The sequence below is a fragment of the Melospiza melodia genome, chromosome 1 (genome assembly GCF_035770615.1).
Source record: "Melospiza melodia melodia isolate bMelMel2 chromosome 1, bMelMel2.pri, whole genome shotgun sequence".
Classification (NCBI taxonomy): Eukaryota; Metazoa; Chordata; class Aves; order Passeriformes; family Passerellidae; genus Melospiza; species Melospiza melodia.
In genome coordinates, this window is record NC_086194.1 from 46523586 (window position 1) to 46545075 (window position 21490).

The 21490-nt window shown below is 41.5% G+C and overlaps 1 protein-coding gene across 1 annotated transcript in view; it reads left to right on the top strand.

Moving 5' to 3' along the window:
- Positions 1-1244: 1244 nt before the first annotated feature.
- The window catches only part of AVL9 (AVL9 cell migration associated), a 41200-nt gene continuing 20954 nt past the window's right edge, over positions 1245-21490 (top strand). Inside the window, exons 1-4 of the mRNA XM_063156710.1 lie at positions 1245-1378; positions 16933-17053; positions 19102-19187; positions 21344-21415. Of these exons, the coding sequence (XP_063012780.1) occupies positions 1313-1378; positions 16933-17053; positions 19102-19187; positions 21344-21415 (345 nt within the window). The 5' untranslated portion in view covers positions 1245-1312. The remainder of the gene's footprint in view (positions 1379-16932; positions 17054-19101; positions 19188-21343; positions 21416-21490) is intronic.

Genomic DNA, 21490 nt, shown 5'->3' on the forward strand with positions numbered 1-21490 from the left:
ATGCCAGACTGCACTTTCCTGAATGAAATGAGAATGAACCATAAACACTCACATGAATCTTTGGGGGGATATCTCATTACTGCAGGAGATAATGGCCAATATTGCATGCAATTTTCTGGTTTTAAATGATAGTAAACTGTCAGTAAGAGCCCAATACTAATAAGAAACCATTCCTTTGCCAGAAGGATTGCTCCTTGTAGTTTATCCTGTGTTCCCTGCAGTATATGTTTTCTATAACATTTCTGTTGAAGCTGAAAAACAATATGTGATTGCATGCTGTATTGTTATAATTTGAGCCCCTGGGTACTGTGTTAGTGATGAGATTTTCTTTAAGCACTACTCTTTTATAGTTCTTTCAAAAAGATTATCTTCCTCAAGTTTCCCCAGAGAATTTTAATTATTAAGAGTACAGCCTCTACCAAATGCTGTTGATTCAAACAGTCAGAATTGAATCACAACAAAGGTGTTAAAGAGGTGGCATGGTGTGAGTGCAGGAAGATACAGTTTTAATTTTTTTTTTCTCTCACATTAAATTTGCCTGTAGTCTTGGACAAACCTTAGAATTGCCTTCTTTCTAGGGTATGCTAAGACATGTTTATAGAATCTCAAAATTATCATCAAGGTTGAAAGAGACATTCGGGATCATCCAGTCCATGTGTCCACCCAGCACTGCCACTCTAACACCTAACCCACATCACCCAGAGCCAGAGGCCTCATAAACACCCCAGGGATGGTGACACCAACATCTCCCTGGGCAGCCTGTTTCAATGCCTTAACACATTAACACTGATTTATTATTTTTTCTAATATGTAATCTGAATCTCCCCAGTTTCATCTTAAGGCCATTCCCTCTCGCCCTCTCACTGCAGGCCCGGTAGAAGAGACCGGCCCCGCATGGGTACAGCCTCCTTTCAGGGGCTTTGTAGAGAGCCATGAGGAGCCCCCTGAGCCTTCTCCTCTTGGAGGTTCCCTCCTTGAGGGAAGAAGCCTTTCCTTGATGTTTTTTCCTCAGTCTTAACCTTCACCCACCAACCTGACTAAACTGTACTGAGACAGCCCCCAGCCTTCCCTCCGGGCTGCCACTAATCCGTAGGACCGGCACTGGCCGATCGCACAGACCTTTCCCACGCTGGCTAGCCCTGAGCTCCGGGAGGGTTGGGCGGAGGGCGGCGCTGAGGGCCGTGCCCGCCCTCCCGGGCCGGCGGTGCGGAAGCGCAGGCGGCCGGGGCTGCGTCCCCGCCGGACCCCGGGGGGCGGAGCGAGAGCCCGGGCACGGCGGCATCCTCCGGCGCGGCCATCGCCGGGCTGCTCCATGGAGAAGCGGGGCCCGGTGCTGCACATCGTGGTGGTGGGCTTCCACCACAAGAAGGGCTGCCAGGTGAGGGGGTGCGGGTGTCCCTCGCCTCTCCGCTCCGCTCCTGCTTCCTGCCGGCCCTCCCGCGGTCCCCTCCCCCGCGCCGAGCGGCGCCTGCCCGGCTGCGGGAGCCGCCGCCGGAGGGGCGCGTCCCGCGGGGCCGGGGGGCTTCGCTCTGCTCAGGGGGCGGTGAAGGACGGGCTGGGAGCCGGCGAGGCCCCGCTTGGCCGCGGCCTCCCCCGGCCGGGGGATGCCTGGCTGGGCCGTGACTCGGCTCGCCCCGGGCAGTTCGTGGTCATGGAGCTGCCTCCATTCCCGCCCCGCCTCGGCGCTCCGCCGGCAGCGAGGCGGAGCTCCGGGAGTGAGGGGCACCGTGGCACCGTGTCTGTTTCGAGTCGTGCGTGCTTGATGCGTTCAGACAGAGAATCCTGAGGAAAAGACTCCAAATGGTGTTTTAATCTACCTTCCTCTATCCCTGCCGGCCCATCACTGAGTGCTCAGGTATATCTTGTACCAAACAGCCTCAGGGAAATAAGCCTGTCCTGGATTTAGGTTTTCTTTGCCTGTCTCTTCCCTGCTTTCATAGATGCTTGACTGTTTCATGTGGCCTGTAAGGTAGAAGGATTTTATGTCATGTATTTCATAGCTGGTTCATGTTGTGGTTGTTTTAAATTTTTTTTAACCCTTGAAGCAGGAGATGCGATTGCCCAGCTGGGCTGCCCACACAGTTGCTTTGCTATGACAAGAGCAGATAGACATAATGTTGGATTTCCAGTGAGTCTTCTTCCGTAGCGAGTTCTTGCCATTTATAAAAATTGCCAAGACATAATCAATGTGATGGCTATTGTTACACAAGGGTTCATCTGACATAAACACATTCCACACAAGATAGCTGAGAATTAAATTATTGCTTCAACAAAAAATCCAAGCGCAATTCCTCAGAGGCTAAGGTGCAATAACTCAATTTCATGAGTTTGTGTTCATGTGCATGGTTTTCAAGTGCATCCTTTCTCCTCAGGGTGTCTGGGTGCTGTTCACATGTGGATGTTCACAGGATCAGTTCCTGTGAAGTAATTAGATCATCTGGGTTGTGAGGTTTGTGATATTTATCAGGCACTTTCTTGTCAAACACTGTTACAAGATGAGCCTTAGTTGGATATCTGTAGGAGGAAGAGCATATTTTTGCCCTCTCCTTGTTGTTGGCCTCTTGGAAAAGACCTAGGCTTTTGTTTCTTCTGTTCTTCTGCAGTGTGTATTAATTTTATTGCACATTAAGTGGTGTTGATGCAAGGAAAAAAAAAGGAAAAAAACCCAAACAAACCACTAAACTATAAATTAATAGCATTGATTTTTTTTTTTATTGCCAGTAAAATGTTTATAGAAGTACATTTTGAAGTGTTGTCAAAAATTAGGTTGGAATACCTCTGAACTGAAGTTTTCTTTATCTCAAGAAATGACCTGGAGCAGCTGGAGAGGAAGGCAGTTTGGGAAGGGGACAAGGTAGCTGAGTCACAGGGAGGGAACTGCAGGAATAAAGTGACAGCAGTAGAACCACAACCAGGCTTGAATCTAATTTTAAATGTATCCTACTTCTGACTTGGCAGATTTTTTACTGAACTCTGGAGAATGTTTCCTGAAAGAGCTGGAGGTGAGGAGTGGCACAGCTATAGCCTAATGAGTTTGACATCGGTAGTATGCAAGACTCCAGGGAATTTGTGAAGGAAAGAATTAATTAACAACATGAAACTAAGTAGACTGGGTCCTATGTGCATTTGCTAAAGATAGATCATGCTTGACTGACCTGCATCTTTTGTAAGAATAAGTGATTGAATTCCTTTCTCTGTGAAAGAAATGGAGTAGCTCTAATCTGCTGGGAACTTGATAACAGATCACTCTTATTCTTAAGGCAGAGATACAAGAGAATTAGTGCAAGAGCTGGTACTTGGGTAAAGAGTAGTATGAAGGAGAGGAAGCAGAAACAGATTTGAGTCAGAAGAGGAACAATTGGTTTGAAAGGTACTTGCAAGAAGTGTTTCTCAAGATTAAAAGTGGTGCTGGTATTGTTTACACCATGAAGTTGAACTATGATAGGCAAACTTGAGGAATCAGTATTTCAAAGGAAGTACTGGAAAGTTGTGCAAGAGCTGGACAATAAGGAATACTGGATTGATAAAAGTGGGGTGCCTTATGAAGTTGTGCAATGGGAATAAGTAATAACAGTATAAACTTGGGAATTGACACAGAGAAATGCCTGGAAGAGAAATGAGACCACATGTGATCAAGGCTAAGTCACCAAAGTAGTGTGATTTGAGGGCAAGAATGACAATGTATGTAATCCTATTGTGTGATAAAATGTTTATCAATGCATGTAAATTCTGATCCACTTTTCAGAGAAAGGGATTTGAATTCTCTCTTCCAGAACTGGATGAGATAGTCCCTGGGCAGTCTGTATTAAAGGAGAATGTAGAAGAGCTTCCCTAGCTGGGCTAACAAAGTAGATTTGGAGGCTGCATTCACCTCTGTAGGTACGAGAACATTCTTCCCTTTTCCTCTCCTGCCTCTTCACAACTGGTGAGCAGAGGCAGTTGTGGGAAGCTGAAATGGGGAACTGAGGTGACCAGAAAAGCAAGCCTTGTTTTGGTGGGTTGCTTTTGAGGTAGTTGTTTCACAGGTTCTGTTTGCCAGATGCACAGCTGCAGGGGACGGACACAAGGGCACTAGAGGACCAGTGAGGGTGAATCACATCTTTTGACGTGCTGGCCACATTCCTTAGGATGCAGCGCAGGATGTGGTTGGCTCTCTCGGCTACAATGTGCAAAGTGCACGTGTCTGGCTCATGTTGAGTTTTTGGTCAACCCTCACCCCCAAATCCTTCTCCACAGGGCTGCTCTCAATGACCTTTAAAGTATTGATAATGGCCTTTGAAGTGTTCATTGAAACACTGCCTTACATGTAGTTGCATTCCAAGAACTATTGGAAAGTTAACCATGAGGAAGAGAAACCACATGTTTAATCTAAATGAGTGTTGGCACAAGAACCAGTGGATAGGAACTGTCTGAGCATGTGCTGCAGACTGCATACTGAAACTGTGAAGTGCAGAAAAGCAAGGAGCACTACAGCAGTGCTCAAATGGACATCACTCAGAGTGAATTTGGAAAGCTTAAGATGGAAAGATCATAGAGCTAGGCTGCCTAACAGGAATTCACCTGGTTTGCCTGAGAAGGCTCCTTTCAGTTTCTGTTCCCACCTCTTTTCTCTGTAGTCTTACTAGGAAATGCATGTGAGGTTAGGATTTCTATGGATTTCTTGATGCTAGGTTCTTTCATTAGCTGCCTTTGCTTCTGAAGCTTCATCAGTTGAAATGTACAGCTCTTCCTTTTGGTTAACTTAAAGTGTGTATCATGTAAAGGCTTTGATGTGCCGTCTGGAAATGTATAGGAATATCTTTTTCTTTCACAGACTGGAAAAACAATCCATATGCATTTGTTTTTGAAAGAGGAGAGTCAGAGAATCTCTGTGTGCCTTTGGACTGGGAATATGAATGCCACAATTGTTCCTCATGCTCCTTTCAAGGGGTGACTGTTTAACTGGGGGTCATTTTTGCTGGAATGTAAGATATAAAGTGAAGTTTTTCCATGTGTACATTGTTAAGTCTGGAGATCCAGTTACCTAGGCAGTTGTTAAAAGCTTGGGAGTTGCCACTCACTGTTGGGAAGGCTTTCTTTTGTCTGAAAAGGAAAGCACTAAAAGTTGTGAACACATTGGGAGGAGTTTTCTCTAGCAAGTATGGAGTAAATGTTTGGAGAACCTGCAGGCTTTTGTTTGTCTACATGAGCAGATTGCCATGCTGTTTCTTTGGACCCCTTAGTAGTTACTGAGTTGAACTGTGAATCCAAGGAGATATGCAAACAGTGCTGGTTGCTGTCTCTTTGCTAAGGATTAGAGGTAGTTATGGCAGTGTCCAGAGAATGGGAGGAGAAACTTGGCTGCAAACTGCTAGGTCCACCTAGTGTTTGACACACTTTCAACAGGCCCATTAAGGAAGGGAATGGCAATTGGCAGGAAGCAGGAGTGGTGACAAGTTTCTTGGCTTTGTAAGTGCTGGCTGACTTATTATGGGAACCTTCCTCAGTGAGTCATTAAATAGTAAATGTCCCACAGTGGGCAGAACTCATGGGCAGTATGCATTCAATCATGGTCTTTATGCATCTGAAATGAAATTACAAACATTAAAAGTTCCTTTTTTGATTCCTCTTTGCTATGGATAAGAGGAATGGCCTCAGGAAAAAGTAACAGCAAAACCAGTGCTTCATAGTTGCTCAAACTCTTGCCCGTAAATGTGAAACAGTTTTGGTGTAGTAGGAGTTCTGCACACTTCTCAGGCTCTGTAGGACTCAAGGCACAAAAGCATTGGGGCACAAAGTGACAGTCAGGTAAGTCTGCCACAGAAATGGTGTGATGTGTTTTGGGGTGTCTGTAGGTGCTCAGCTCATTACCTACTGCAGCAGGTTCTGTTCATCTGCTGCAGTGTAGAGTGGCAAGTGATTCAGGACTAATTGTACCTTTCTACTGGAGCAGCTGAAAACAAATTCCTCAGTATTTTGAGGAACTGTAGTAGTGAGTGATTAGTGATTTCAGAGCAAAAAAGGAGAAAGCTTTTTTTGGAATAATGAAATACTTTCCCTCATTACAAGCAAGTGATAAAGCACCTGTTTTGCCTTACAACGCTTTAATTTTTGAAAGCATTAACTAGTGTGGAAGGTCCTTACCTACCTTGTAATAAAAGTCTTAAGCAAAAATGCAACTTATACAGACCTTAACTAGAAAATACATTGAAAGACCTTTGATTTATAGTCATGGTAGAAGACTGAAAGTCCTGAGGTGCAGTTCTCCCGTTGTGATCACGTGTGCTGTGACCGTCACTTGAGCTCTGTCTCCAAGCTTTATTTACATGGAGAAGCAGAGAGATAATAGTCTCTGAGGGTGTAGGAGGGCTTAAAATATCACGAGTACTCTAGAAATAATTAATTTTGAAGGCAGAGTTAAAATGAGAGCTGATGTATTTGTAAAGGAGAGGATGGAAACATTTCAGCAAAGCTGGAAAAACCTGTGGGTAGGAGAGCTAGGCACAAATCCCTGTAAACCCCCTGGCTGGTTGCTGAGAAAGGGCATGGTCCTTTTGCTGCTGCAGTGCTTGACCTGCCTTCTCCTGATGCTGCAAGGCTTCTGAGCTAATCACACCTGAGTGAACTCGGGCACTGTGTCACCAGCAGTGAGGCCATACAGAATCTCACTTTATTTGCTGCAAGGCCCACCTTTTTTGCACTTGCTCAACTGAGCAGTTGAGCGCATCACTGCTGACCTTGTGCAGCAGGTGACCATTGTCTCATGTACCCTCTTAAGAGCTTAAAATTATTCCACTTTACTCTTGGCTCTCTTTAATATATGCCTTTCTTACTGTGTTGTGGGAAAAAAATTGGATTGTGAGTGGTAGGAAAATGAGGAAGTGCCATGTGTGTCCTGGAGTGCTCGCGCTGCCGGTCGGTTTTGTTTGCCTGAGATCTTTGATCTGTGAAATAACGGCAGTGTATCCTGACCCACTTCTCTGTACTTCTGTGGAGAATGACGTTTCAAACTCCCACAGACATGGCAAGGGATTACTGTAAATACCAAAAGGCAAATTTCCATGGAATCCTAAAGTTTGCTGTAAGGATCTTCAAGGTACTGAACTTCATAGCATAAATGTGATGCCTGCTTTCTCCAAAGTAGTGTCTGAGTGCTTGTATGTGTGAGACTATTTTTGTGTGGACTGTGCTTGAAGAGCAGTCCCCCTCTCTTGCCTGACCAGAGGTTTTCTTCTTGGCATGCAAAGGAAACCTAAGATCAGGAATGAAACAGCTGATACCCAGTTTAAGAGAGGAGCCTGAATATAATACTTGAGAGGGGAGAATGTCCTTTAATTCTTCCTGAATTGTGTATGTGATCTTCATCATTTGAGAGCTTCAAATACTTGAGCTCTGGAAGGTGGTGCTTGTTGTGATCTGCAGAAATTGGCACCTGACATGGCCTGAGCAGTCTGTGCACATGGCCTTTTTCCCAGGTGCCTGGGAATGTGTCTTTGAGCAGAAATGTTGGCACCTTAGGCTTGACTTTGGAGGACTGGGAGATGTCTAAATAATGAGCAAGGTCAGTCTGCGCTTCTTATCAGCTCTTGTGAACTGCCTGTGTTTCCAGGTCTGCTGCACTCTTGATTGTAGCACGTTTTTTTAAGAGGGAAATACTGAAGTTGTTCTCTTCCATAGATTCCATGGGTGGGAAGTTTCAGGGGAAAACTTTCCAGCCTGTCTTAGTCCCTGTTTTGTTTGCTGCCTTTCTTCTAAGACTCTGCTTTACTGGAGAATTATTTTTTTCCCTTCCTGATCTTTGTCACTCCAGTAGTTGCTGTGATTCTCTTAGATGTGCTTGATGCTCTTAAACATGCAAGTGAAGTGTATGCTTTGTTGTGTTTAAATTCCCAGTGTCTTTGTTTCAGGGGAGCACAGCATGCAGGTATTATGCAATAGGTAATCTTGTCTAGTGATTAAACAAGATCTTGTTAATGGAACAACAGAAACAAAAATAAGTTGAAAAGGAACTAAGCTGGAATCAAGCTGAATTGCTTTGTTCCTATTTCTATTGATGATAACCTATAAACATTAGCACAATTCCTTTGATTTTGTTCACTGCTTTAATAATATTAAAGCACTTTAAAGGACCACTATGAGCATGAAATCTTCTAATAAAGTTAATCATAGCATACATCAAGTATCAAAGATTAATCTTTTGTCTAAAATATGTGGATTTTATGCTCAACAGTCTGTAACTTTTAAAGAGGCTTTTAGCTTTTATTTGTAAGGCTACTCTAATTGGCATGGGGTGCTAATAATTTTAAATACACAATGAATTGCTGGTACACATGTACTTCTGTACACAATACTGCAGATTCTGATCTCTTGTGTAGAGTTAATGATGAGTTCCATTTTCTGCATAACTGTTGAATCCACTTATATAATACTTGGTGTTCAGTGTTCAAGAAAAACTTTGTGGTATGGTTGATTAGTTTGTTTCTTTATTTTGTTTCTTTGTCTAGTTTTTCAAAGAACCCTTTACTTTGATAATCCTGCAGTCGCTTCTGTGAAGTGCTGCCCGGGAAGTGAAGTATTCCATACTGAAGGAAGGATTCCATACTGGATATTTTTTCCATAGTTGCCCTGATATGCAAGTTGAGAGAAGGTTCCTGAATACCCATTTGCAGTTATGTAATGCTTCCCATAGTCACCATACTTAACTTTCATCTTATGATTTGTCTGTTCTTTGTTTGTGTCTTAACATCTGACTAGTTATTTAAATATCCTGTGCCAGGAATCTCAGCCTTTCTCTTGAATAAGTGAATGAATGCCAAGTCAATAAAGCATGTATTTCTGTACTTCTGCTGCACCTTTCATTTCCCTGTTCAGAATGTTTTCAGACAGTGACTTGGACTCTTAGCACTAGAGGTGGCAATGTAATTTACATACAGGTAGAATAGAGGGAGGTTCAAAGCTATAAAATCACTGAACAGAGGTCACTCCAGCAGGAGTAAATTGGAACTTGCAGGTCTCCACTTTGTGTTCCCTGTCCTAATATCACCTGAATTCATGATCTGTGCCTAATTTTGGTAATCCATTTTATAGCTTGTATGAGGTGCTGAATTAATACCCCTAGGCAGCATGCTGTTTCTAAAAGCAAAGCAAGTTGTGGGTACAAGATGTGAAAGCAAGTTCCTTGCTGCCCCAGCCTGCTGGGGGGCAGGACATGGGGCTGGCTGCCTGCTTCCTTGGGGTCACTGAGAGCGGAGTGGTGTGTTCTGTGCTTCATTGTGTTACTGTGTTTGTGCACCTTCTCGGCCTCGTGTGTGGCAGTGAACCAGATTTGCTGCCTCTCAGGAGTAATTCTGATGTTAAAACTTGTGAGGAAGGAGCAAATTGACTAAGAGCAGTTCTGGGCCCCTCAGATGTCCTGTGGCAAAGAGCCTGAATGCTTGTTGGCTCCTAAGGCCAAGTGATGGCTCGCTTGGACTGCATTGGTTCAGCAGTAGGTGCTGGGTGTGTGACACTCAATGGCTGTTTCTAAACCCACGAGTCCAAGTGCTTAGAAGTGTGCTGGCTGTCCTGGTCCTTACATTTTCCCGGGGGAAGGTGGATTCAGTGTAGCATTTGTCAACTTGTTGCCCCCTCCTTGCTCTTTGGAGCCGCGGCTGAGCTGAGGAAAGGCTGCATGCCTGAGTCTCGTGTGAGCTGTGAGTGCTGTCCCTGGAGAGGGGAAATGCCGCAGTCCTTGTGGCTGGGTGTGCTCATCAAGAGCCAGTGGGCACCAAGATGGGCATTAAGAGCTGATCTATGGGTGAACAATTGGCTGCTGCTGACTCCAGTCTGCCCTGGCTGCTGGGTTGGACAGGCATCTTTGTTAGGGGTAGAGATTGGGCTGCCCTCGCTTGTTTAATCAGGGAAGCTGCTCTCTCTTGCCAGAATTCATCTTGTATGAGTTCTTGCTTTCTGTAATGTATAAACCTTGTCTTCATGGCACAGAATTCCCTAGCAAGTCCCCTTGGCTGGAATGGTTGCAGTAGTATTAAGTTCTTTTTCTGGGCAGAGTGTGTGTGTCTCTTTGAAGAGACTAATAAGAGCCAAACTTCCAAAGCACAGTATTGATATAGGGCTTGAACTCTATGACTATAGAAATAAAGTGTTAAATAATTGGAAAGAGTGCTTAGAATACATGCTAGCGTGGCATTGAAAACAAAGGTTTTGGTGTTTCAGGTTATTTTATCTTTTAAGGGCCTCAGTAAGAGTCAGAGCTTTGCTAACCTAGTCAGAGGTTTTGAAGCAAATTTGAATGGTGATATTGTGCCTACAGATGGTGCCTTAAAACTTGTGTAAGTGGCCACTCTATGGCTTTAGCAGTATGGAAATGTGAGCAAGTACCAGCTTCAGGAGCTGAAAGGATAGAAGCAACTATGCCCTGCCTCCTGGTAATACAGGGATTTCTTTTGCTGTTGCTATTTGTCTATATAGTGTATTTAAAATATATATTTATGTAAGTATATATTATATGTATACTTCATATATATTTTTGCATGCATATATACATGTATTATACATAGTAGTTACAAATATTCATATTTATATAAATCTATAACATATATTTAAAACTCTGCTGTTAGACGTCATTATATTACTGCACAGGCATTATTGTCATGTGAATGGGCTCTTCAGCTTGCAGATCCTGATCTGTAGGTTCTGCTGTGCAAAAATGGGGGAAGTTTGTAATTTAAATTCAATTGTTATATAAGTAATAAATAGTTCTTAGTGCTGAAAGACAAACAATGCTCTTAGATTTTCATTTGGCTGTGTGCTGCAGTTGTTATGGTGACTCAGATAAGGTCATTGCTGTGCTGTTCTTCTCTGGGTCTGGCTATGCTAGGACTAATAAATTATAAAAACTGATTTTAGAAATCCCTACTTTGAGTGAAGAACAAATACTGACTTATTTATAAAGAGGTATCAAGTTTTAGGTGTAATTTTTATCTATTGGGGTTTTTTGATTACTGCTGCATAGTTATACTCTCTTTAGCATACTTCTGCCTTTCTTTTTTGGAGAGGAGGGCTGGTATCCTTGAAATTAATTGTGTTGTAAAGATTTTTGAAAGGAAAAGATTCTCTAAATAGAAATGTAATTAGTGGGTTCTGCTGATCTCCTTTTCTTCATTTCAAGCAATTATCCAACCTGTTTGTTGCAGTTGAAGCAATGGGAGAAATCAAAGCAATTGTTTAGAGGATGGAATGGATTTGCTTCCTGTAAATTAGATTCTATAACTTACTGAAAGTGTCCTGAGTCTTTAAATAACACTGTCATTCTAAAGATTTCAGACTTTTTAGAGATTAAATAATCTCTCCATTGTATCAATGCAAAAACTTACTTGGGTCCAGATGTTTTTTCATAACTTATCTGAAGATAAATCTACCAAAATACCTGTTATACTAAAATGGAGACCTTATATTGTGACTGTAATTCAAATGTGATAGTAGATGAAGTGAGCAGGGTGGGAAGGTTATACTGACTTGCTAGAACATTTTAAATTATCACTGTTTGGTGCTCACTGATGATTCTACTTTGATTAACAAGCAATTTTCACAGATAAGGAGAACAAGCTTACCTGAGTGTAAAATTAATGCCAACTGCCTGTCAAATGTTTGAGTGCAATAGTTTAGCTGGACATGCCCATATATTTGGAAATCCCTTTTTTATCAGTGTCCTTTTTAAACCTCTCTTCTTATTGTGTACTTGCAATTTAGTCGAAGACACCATCGATGCATTTTTCTTAAACAACTATCATGTTAATTCCTAGACGTAGAAACTTAAATGTATTTTTCCTTGTCTGCCCTCATGTTTTCTTACTGTGACTTAATGAATGTGTAGTAAATTTATTCTGGCTAGGAAGTACCTTTAAAGAGAAGGAACAAAACCAAATTGCCTTGATTTTTTTTTCTCCCCACTAGAATTGTGTGTTCATTGGTGCTTTGCATCCAAACTGTTAGGTTCAATGCAAACTGCATTTTAAAGGTTAGTTAATGCAGCAGAATTCCAGAAAAATAAAAAATGTTAGTTCCAGAAATTCAGTTGTACTTCTGTTTAAGGAGTTCTTATAAACTAGATTTTATTTTAATAATCAATCTTGATGATTTACAAGAGTTGAAGTATTCTGTGTAGTGAAGAGCACAGTTATTTATTTCTCCCCTAAACCTCAAGACAATATTCTGTGTTGTTTTTAGTTCTGAAATCCATCAGGACCCATCTGCTTAGAGAACATGACAGTTTGCACAGGCAAAAAGCATTGCCATCAAAACCCCTTGACAGGCGTGACCAATATTTCCAGTTGGAACGGAGATCCCTGACACTTGGAAGAGGAAGAAATGCATGGAGATACTAGTTCATGTTTTATGTAGTTTATTTTGAAGTCTCTCAGGAGTTCAGCTTTGAATTGAATTTCATCTTGTTGAGGAGTCTTCTTTAATTCAATTAAGGTGGCAAAAACCTGTAAAATTTTCTCTGGCAGTCAGCTCTAAAAACTTGTGTGTATATCTTTGTTCCTGTTGACCACTGGGCTTTTACATTTTATTTCTCATATTTGCAGGCATTTTTGTAGTGATACATATATTAATGACATTTAAGTGACGGGGACATTTAAGTGCATGTTTATGCATGCACATGCATATGTGGATGGATTTACATAACAAGCTGTTATATTTAAATAAAAAATGAGCTCCTCTTTCTTCATTCTGTGAAGAGGGTGAAAAAGAGGTATGAGACAGGTCTCTTCAGTAGTCCCATCTCTTCCCCATGTCATAGTTTCTCTTGGATTTAAGGTGGAAAATGATAAGAAAATAACATTTTCAGTTGCCTTCCCTAGCAGCACTGCTCTGTAATTTGCACACACAGGCTGGGAAGGGTTTTGCTGAGACTCCAGTTGTTTGAAAACTCAGAAACAATAGAACTGAAATTCTGTTTACCCCATTATTGCCACCTCTATACAGGTGCACTGCTCGGTTTCATAATTTTCAATAACTGTGAGGTTTTAGCCATATTTTTTAAGGCTGCTCAATGTTCTTGTAATACTTTGGTTTTGAAATAATGGTTTCTTTCCGTGCAAAGGATTCCTAACTGCAATTGATGCAAGTCTGCAAATTGAGCTGGAGAAATCAAGCAGAACATCTAGAGGATGGGGAACAGTTAGGGTGAGTTTCATTTGCATTAAGTCAGTCATCTGCAAATTAGACTTAGAGCTAGCTCTCTTCAGAGATGGTCAAAAGAAACAGATCAGATGAATCACCCTCTGCAGGTGTTTGTTTTCTCTGACTTTGCAGAATGCTTAAGAAAACTGCCTCAGAGATCTTGCTTTTTGACATACACTCAGCTGACATGACTCCCACCTGCAATGACTGCTTATTTGATATCAAAAAGTCAAACTTTCTCATCACTGGCAACTGTTAAGTTGGAGGAAGGATGGAAAGAAGTGCTTCATTGCCTGCTCTTCCTGCTGTTGGATTGTTCCTTTTCCTGTTTCTTTGTTACTTCCATGCTTTGGGAACTTCAGCCAGCAGCAATTCTATTAAATGACGTGAATGTGGTTCCTCCTTAGAAACCAGGGTATGTCCTATATGGATCCTCTTGGGGAGGAGGAGAAATAATAGTATGTCATAATGTAAATCAGGACTATCATAAAGTGTAAAATAGAGTATTTAAGGCCACTTAACTCAGGCAAATCAAAACTAAAACTGCTTTTGTAATCTTCTCTCTTATACACACACATGCATACAGAGATTTATAATAAAACCGGTTTTTAAAAGAAGACAACTAATAGAAAACAAGATTATCATCAGTGTTATTAATGCCTGTACAATTTAGTGAATTTGGAACTGCAGAAATCCCTGTTGCTGGGATTATCTGATAGCAACAGAGGTGTTGATAGCATATTGTGAGCTAGAACAAAGTAGTTCTTCGTCAAATTTCACACTGTAAAAAGAACACAGGAGCCAGATTTCTCAGCTTTATTCTGCTCTTTAAAAAGTAGTGTTCCTTACTGAATACATGTTTTTCATGGAGCTTGAGTCCTCTTCCCCATCTTTCCTTTAAATTTGTCTCCTAATTAATTATTTGGCTGCAGTGCAAAATACAGTGGTAATTCTGAAGCTGGTTGGAAGCAATGATGTGTTAAATCCCTAAAGTATTTCCTTGTCAGGAATGATGCACTGAAGGTATTTGCTGGAATCTAAGGGAACTCAGGGTTTCTTCTGTATTTGTTAGAAAGAAACTCCTCCAGAGGTGAATTTGAATCCCTCTCTGTTGGCCATGCAGTGAAATAAAATACCCAAGTCAGGACCTAAGTGTAGACGCTCTTTGACTATCTGTGTTTTAAACTTAGTAACTGTGCTATATTTATTGCTAAGGTTACTCCTGCAAGATTCTAGTAATAATTTTGTAAACATTGTTTTCAGCCAGCCACTTTGAATCTGAACATCAGCAAAAGGTATGATACTGCAGACATTTATGTGACATTTCTACCATTTTAATTTTATCTACCATTTTAGTTTGGTGATTTGAAAAGGATAGCAGGGAATTCTCAGGTTGTATGTGCATACTGAGTGGCAGACAGTTTCTCTGCTCCTTGTATGGATGCTAATTCCAGTGTTTGTCTCTCATTTAGAAATCTTTTTTTTTTTCTTAGGGGCATGTTTTGTTTAAAAGGCTCTCTGGGTTCCTCATAGTTACAGGGGGTTACAGGGGTGGCTTCTCTGAGAGGCTGCCAGAAGCTTCCTCCATGTCTGACAGAGCCAGGGAGAGACTCAGGGCTGGTCAGTGCCCGTCAGGGGTGGTGGTAGCTCCTCTGGGTTCCTGTGTTTGAGAAGGAAGGTTATTGCAGAGCAGCAAATTGCAGCCAGAGAAGAGAGGAGTGAGAGTATGTGAGAGAAAGAGCCCTGCAGACACCAAGGCCAGTGAAGCAGGAAGGGCTGGAGATGCTCCAGGCCCGGGAGCAGAGATTCCCCTGTGGGCTGCCATGAAGGCCACAGTAAGGCATGGCTGACCCCCTGCAGCCCAGGGAGGTCCATGGAGGAGCAGAGATCTCCTTGTAGACACCCCCATGGCAGAGCAGGCAGAAGCCTGAGGGAGGCTGTGGCCCCATGGGAACCCTGTGCTGGAACAGGCTCCTGGCAGGACTTGTCACCCCAGAGGGGACCTGCACTGGGATCTGTTCCTGAGGGACTGCACTCTGTGGAAGGGACCCACCCTGGTGAGCAGTTCATGAAGAACTGCAGCCTGTGGCAAGAACTCACTTGGGAGAAGTTCATGGAGCAGTCTGCTGGGGGAGGGCCCCCATGCTGGAGCAGGGGAAGGGGTTGCTCCCTCTGAGGAGGAGGCAGCAGCAGAGACAGCGTCATGTGATGAACTGACCATGAGCCATTCCCATCCCTCTGCACTGCTGGGGGAGGAGGTAGGGAATCAGGAATAAAGTTAAGTCCAGGAAGGGATTAACCCACCCCAGGGTGGGGAGAAAGTATTTTCAAGATTTGGGTTTACTTCTTATTATCTTACTTTGTTTTATTTGTATAAAGTTAATTTCCCCAAGCCAAGTCTGTTTTGCCCATGACAGTGACTGGTCAGCGAGCCCTCCCTGCCCTTCCCTCAACCCCTGAGCCTTTCATTATATTTTCTGTCCCTTACCCAAGTGAGGAGGAAGGTGATAGAGCAGCCTTGGTTGGCTCCTGGTGTCCAGACAAGGTCAACCCACCATAACATGGAATAAGAAAACTTGAAATTGATACAAGTAGCAAGGCTGATTTCTCCTGGTGTTTTCTTGTCCTTTGTACCTTTTTGTCAAGTTGGCAACAGTTGCAGACAGTGACATCGTGTGTTAAGGTGAAGAATTTCACTTTTCCTTGGTACTTTCATCTTTCACAGGTTTTTTCTTTTGATGTTATTATTAGTATTATTACTATTCTATTACTGCTATTCATTTTTACTATTTTATTATTACTATTTTATTATCCATCAAGTATTATTTATATGCTTGCTTTGTTGTGCTTTTTCTTTTCCATGTGTACATACATTTTACAGCTCACTAGTTATGCTCACTAACTAAATATCCTTGGAGAGAAGTTACAGTATCAATAAACAGTTTCTTTTACTGAGAAATCTGTGCTTAGACTTTGTTCACTGAATTAAGAAATGCTGTCTGAAAGAGAGTTGGTGGAAGTGGCTGGAAAACCAGAGAGGTCTCCACAGGAAAAGAAGATTGCACTGTAAAGATGCTGATGGTGGGGTTCTGTGGTGGATGTGTAGTGTAGTGCAAGAAATGGAAAGGTTGTCCCTATTTCTAGGAAAAAGGACAATGGCAATTAAATGAAAGGCAAAATTGAAACGCAGGATTTCTTAGTGAAAGAGAAAGGAGATACTTTTGGGCATTGTGTAAAAAATGTTGCAGTCAGGTACATAAAAATATAGGAACCAGTGTTTTGCTGTTAGTACAGTTTCTGAGACAATTCAATGTCTTGCAGGGTAAAAGAGAGGCCTGCATGTGTCAGCATTACCCAGTCATGAGCACCTGAAGGGCTGGGAAGTCAAATCTGCTTTCAGGATATGTGTGCCCCAGCAATGACCCCTGCTGTTGTTGCAGGTGTGGCATGTGCTGCTGGCTCTGTACCCACAGGGAAGAAGATATTCAGCTCTTGGGTGCTGTTTTCTGCTGGAAGATCTCTTTTCATTTCTCTTGAGGGAAAGGAATTAGACTCTAAAAGCCAAATCTGCCCAAGGCCTGTTAGTTAAACCACACAAGTCAGTCTGTGGGTGAAGGAAGAGACAAGAAATGCTAGTTGGAGGAAAACCATTTTTCCCCATAATATTGATAGGAATAAAGTGCTAGACTGAATCATAGAGGCTTGCTTGTATGGTAACTGTAATGTATTCTCTCTTTCTCTCCCCTTTGTTTTCATTTGTTTGTTTAGGTTGAATTTTCCTATCCTCCCCTAAAACCTGGAGAAGGACATGACAGCCACAGTTTACCAGAGGAATGGAAGTACTTGCCATTTCTTGCCTTACCAGATGGCGCCCACAACTATCAGGAAGGTGAGAAATGAGAGAGAAAAGCTGTGTGTACTTTTGCTGCAGCCCAAAGAAAAAACCTGATATCTGAACAACTGATCAGTGATTCTTTTTACTATTATACTTCCTGCACTTTTTGTTGAAGTTACAAAATACATTAGCAGTGATATATTCCTTTAGATGAAAGTAAAGGTGTATCTCCTACATCCAGATGTTAGTAAAAACTTCAGGGTTACATATCAATTTTGCATAGTTCTAGCACAAAGCAAGGCTGCTGGCTTTCTCAGAAGTTCTTTGAAGGTTGAAGAAACACTCCTTCACTAATTTAGAGGTGCTTAAAAATGAACTACAAGTCGTGGAAAGCCATGTCAGTATATTGGTGTGAGCTTTAAAAGGGTTTTTGTTGGCAGAATAAAGATAGAAACATCCATTTGGCATATAGTCACCACCAAGTTTGTGGCACTTTAAATTTTTTTAGTATTGTATTTATTCCTTTATTAGCAATTCTGTTTACCCCTGACATTTTTATTTGTGTCCAGTTGTTTCATTTTTTTTTCTGCACAGCAGACAAGGAAGTCACTTTAAACAGCAAAATCACAGAAACACTTTAATGCTACTTTTAATTTGTTTAGTTTTTTAACATGATATACTTAGTTTCCTTATTGTCCAGCTTTTGGAGATCTCATTTGGAAACAAAAGAAGTTTATCAAAATAGTATCTTTCCTAGCAGCAGTAAGAGTGTCTCTGACTGCTCTGGGCCACGATTTTTGCTGAATTTCTGCATTGTTAAATACATTACAAAAAGCAGACAACATTCAAAGGTAGGAAAATCAAATGCAGCTGCATTTACCTGCTCTTTCTTGTCTCAGTACCGTTCCAGTTAATACTCAACTTTGAGCATTTTTATTGCTGTGCTAGAAGAATATGAATGTTTATTTTTTTGTAAGGACAAAAAAGAGTTGGCAACAAAGGGGAAATATATATCCTTGTGTTTTGTAGGCAAGAATACACATGAACTTGAACCAGGCAAATAGATTTTCTCGTCATAATTGTATTTCATTTACTGTAACTTTATTAGATATCAGGTTTTGAGTTTTAAACTAATGCCTATGGGTAGTTACATTTGTGCAAAGAGGATGACTTGGTACAGGAAATCATCATAGAGATTTTCTAAAACCCTAGGGTGATCTCCAGAATATAAACTTGATCAAAGTGGTAAGCTTTGTTATAAGAAGTCTCCCTCTCTGTTGGTCATAATGCATGTGGGATTGTCTCTCCTGTTAATGTTCTTACTATGAAGCTAACAAAAAATTAATAGTTGATTTCAAAAAAGATTTCACTCATGTTTTGAAAGGAGAGGACAACTGTCTTTTGCTTAGGCTTTAACAACTTTTTTGCAGTAGCAGCAGGTGTGTGTGTATATAAGTGTGTGTGTGTATATCTCAAGCCATAAAAGTCTTTCTCTTGTAATATTTTATAGATACTTTTCTTTTTCATTTTGCACTTGCACAGAGACACTAATTATTTTCTGTAAGACTAGGTTTCACAAATTCTTTATGGTAGTGTAGTGCTGGTGGTGGTGTAGATATCTACCTTGGCAGAGGTAGGAGCTGCTCTAACCTTTCAACTGTGTGTATCCTCCTTGCTGTTTGAGATTTTTTTCCCTATCTTGGCTCTGTTTGCCTTCTTAGTGGCATCACACTCTGAGCTGTACACACTGACTCGCAGAGCCTTGCCTTTGCTCCTTTGTGCTGAACTGGGAAAGCAGCATGCCTGTAGCTTTCAGTGGTGCTTCTCTGCTGCCAGCAGCTGCTTCTGAAAAGCAATGTTGGCTTTGTCTAGCTAAACATGAAGCTGTCCTGCACACCTGGAGATTCTTCCACAAATTGTCTTGCAATGTGAAAACTAATTTGGGTCCAGACATAACTTTATAGGTAACTTGTTCCTTTTTATTTTTTTAGAAATAAGTGTCTGCCAGTACTTTGTACAGTAAACCTTTAAGGGATGCTGTAAATAAATATACCAAACTCTTGTTAGTGAATGACCAAATAATCTTGTCTTTTTTTTTCCAGATACTGTGTTTTTCCACCTGCCTCCGAGGTGCGGGGATCGAACCACGGTGTATGGCGTCTCTTGCTATCGGCAGATTGAAGCAAAGGTAACCTTCCAAGCTGGAAATTAATTATATTAATGAATGATAGGCTCAGTGCATTAACAAACCTAAAATTCAGTGGCTTGCATTACACCAGCAGGCAAAAGCTGCATGATTGTGTTACATTAAAAGTCTTTGAAAGTGGTCATAGTATGTAGCTCCAGAACCTGAGAAGTATACTGTCCCATACATCAGCAGGTGTATTGTGATCTTCTGAAATGTTTGAGGCAATTGAAAAATACATTTTGTTTCTGGAGAGCCAATCTAGCCATCAGCACCCAGCAGCAAAACTCAACTGACTGTCTGTCACGTGGCAAAGCTAAGTTTTCAGGCAGTAGGCCTTTTGGGTGGAAAAAGCTGAAATTTCTCCCCATTTGAGTACTTCCTGGGATCTAGCCATGCAAATGTAGGGATGTTTCTCTTCACCTGCCCCCATTGCCAAATGTACACTTGTAGAGTAGACCGGAATCTTCCCATTCAGGGTTGCTACTTAGTGATACCCATCTTTAGCAGTAAAACTGGAAAATTGAGGAGAGCCACAGTGTGCAGGTGATCACACTGAGAAAATTAGGTATTCGATCTACTCAAATCATTCCATGTTTTCAAAATAGTAATGGTAGTATGATCTCTGCACTTAGAATTGAGAAGTTAATACAACTTTCTTTTAAAATTACTTATTTTTTTCAGTGAATTGCCAATAATCTGGAATGTCACATGGGTTTGATTCACCCTCTGAATATATGACTTGTTTATATACTCTCTTTCTGTGTTAATTACATCTTGATTATATTTCAAGTTCCTTTTCTTGCTCTAGGAGAAATTTTACTCATGCAATTTTTAATTCCATTTCTTTTGAACTAAATTCCATGTTGGTTTTTGTTCACTCATTATTTTTGCACCAGCCTTCACTGTATTCTGTGATTTAGAGTCTTGCTGTATTTAACTATGCTGTTGATTCCTGTTTATGCTTTTTAGTAACCAGTTAAGAAGATAAATAGATGTTTAAAATGAACTCTTTGAAACAACTAGAATAAAACCCAGTGTGTTTCATATGACAGCTCTAACACTCTCTCCATCTGTCCTTTTTGATGTGTGGGCTGCAGTCCATACATTTTCTGTTTTGTACAGTTAAGTGAATCATTTGTGTGTGTTCTGCCCTCACCATTTCTTGGTTTGCTGTTAAGTGCTGGGACCATTTGTTCTGGCTGAGAATGTAGCTTATTTTGTGGATAAGCTTTTATTTTATGAGTGGCTCAAAAAAGATGCTTGAATATGAAACAAAAAATTTCTAAGCAGAGACTTTGTAATCTGGTCCATTTTCACAGATGATGTTAGAGAAGAGCAAGTGATGTGTTGTGGTTTCTCTCCCATACATCCCCCTGAGTTAGAATGCCATTTCCTTTTCCTATTGACTTTTTCTCACACTAGGGTCTTTTAAATGGTGCTTTGCCCATCATCACAGCTGTGTTTGGATCTTTGCTGGATGTGATGAGATGAGAACACAGCTCTGACATGTCAGTGTTATGACCCTTTTTACTAGGTAGAACCATAGAATCGCCATACAATGGTTTGGGTTGGAAGGAGCCTTAAAGATCATCTGGTTCCAACTCCCTGCCGTGGGCAGGGATGCTGTCTGCTGGACCAAGTTTCTCAAAGCCCCATCCAGCTTAGCCTTGAAAGCTGCCAGGGATGGAGCATCCACAGGCTCATTGCTTTCCTAGCCAACATCCAAGTGGTTGAATTCCCCCATTAGGATGAGAGCTTGTGAGCACAGTGCTTCCCGTTCTTGGAGCAAGGCCTTGTCAACAGGCCCCCCTAATCAGGCACCTTGTGGTAGACCCCAACCAGGTGTCCTTTATAGGTGCTGTCCTTGATTTCTACCCACAAACTCTTGACCTGTTTGTGACTGTTTTTCAGAGGGAGTTCTTCACAATCTCACCATTCCTTAGCATAGGGGATGACACCCGTGGCCTCCTTCCCAGCCTATCTCTTGTGAAAACATAAGGGCATACTGTTGCATGGTTTGGATGTTCCACCACTGAAGATAGCTAGTTTTAGGATCTTGTTTAAATAGGGGGGTAGTATGTGGAAACTAGACTTGGTAAATAATTATTTTTGAAATTATGTTTGGGTAAAAACACTGTAATACTTCTATTTCTTAGGCTTTAAAAGTACGGCAAGCAGACATCACCCGAGAAACTGTACAGAAAAGTGTCTGTGTTCTCAGCCAGCTGGTAAGAATGTTTATTTGACTCCCAAAACACTTTCAGGTAATTTTAACAATTGTTCTTCCATATTCTTATTTGGAA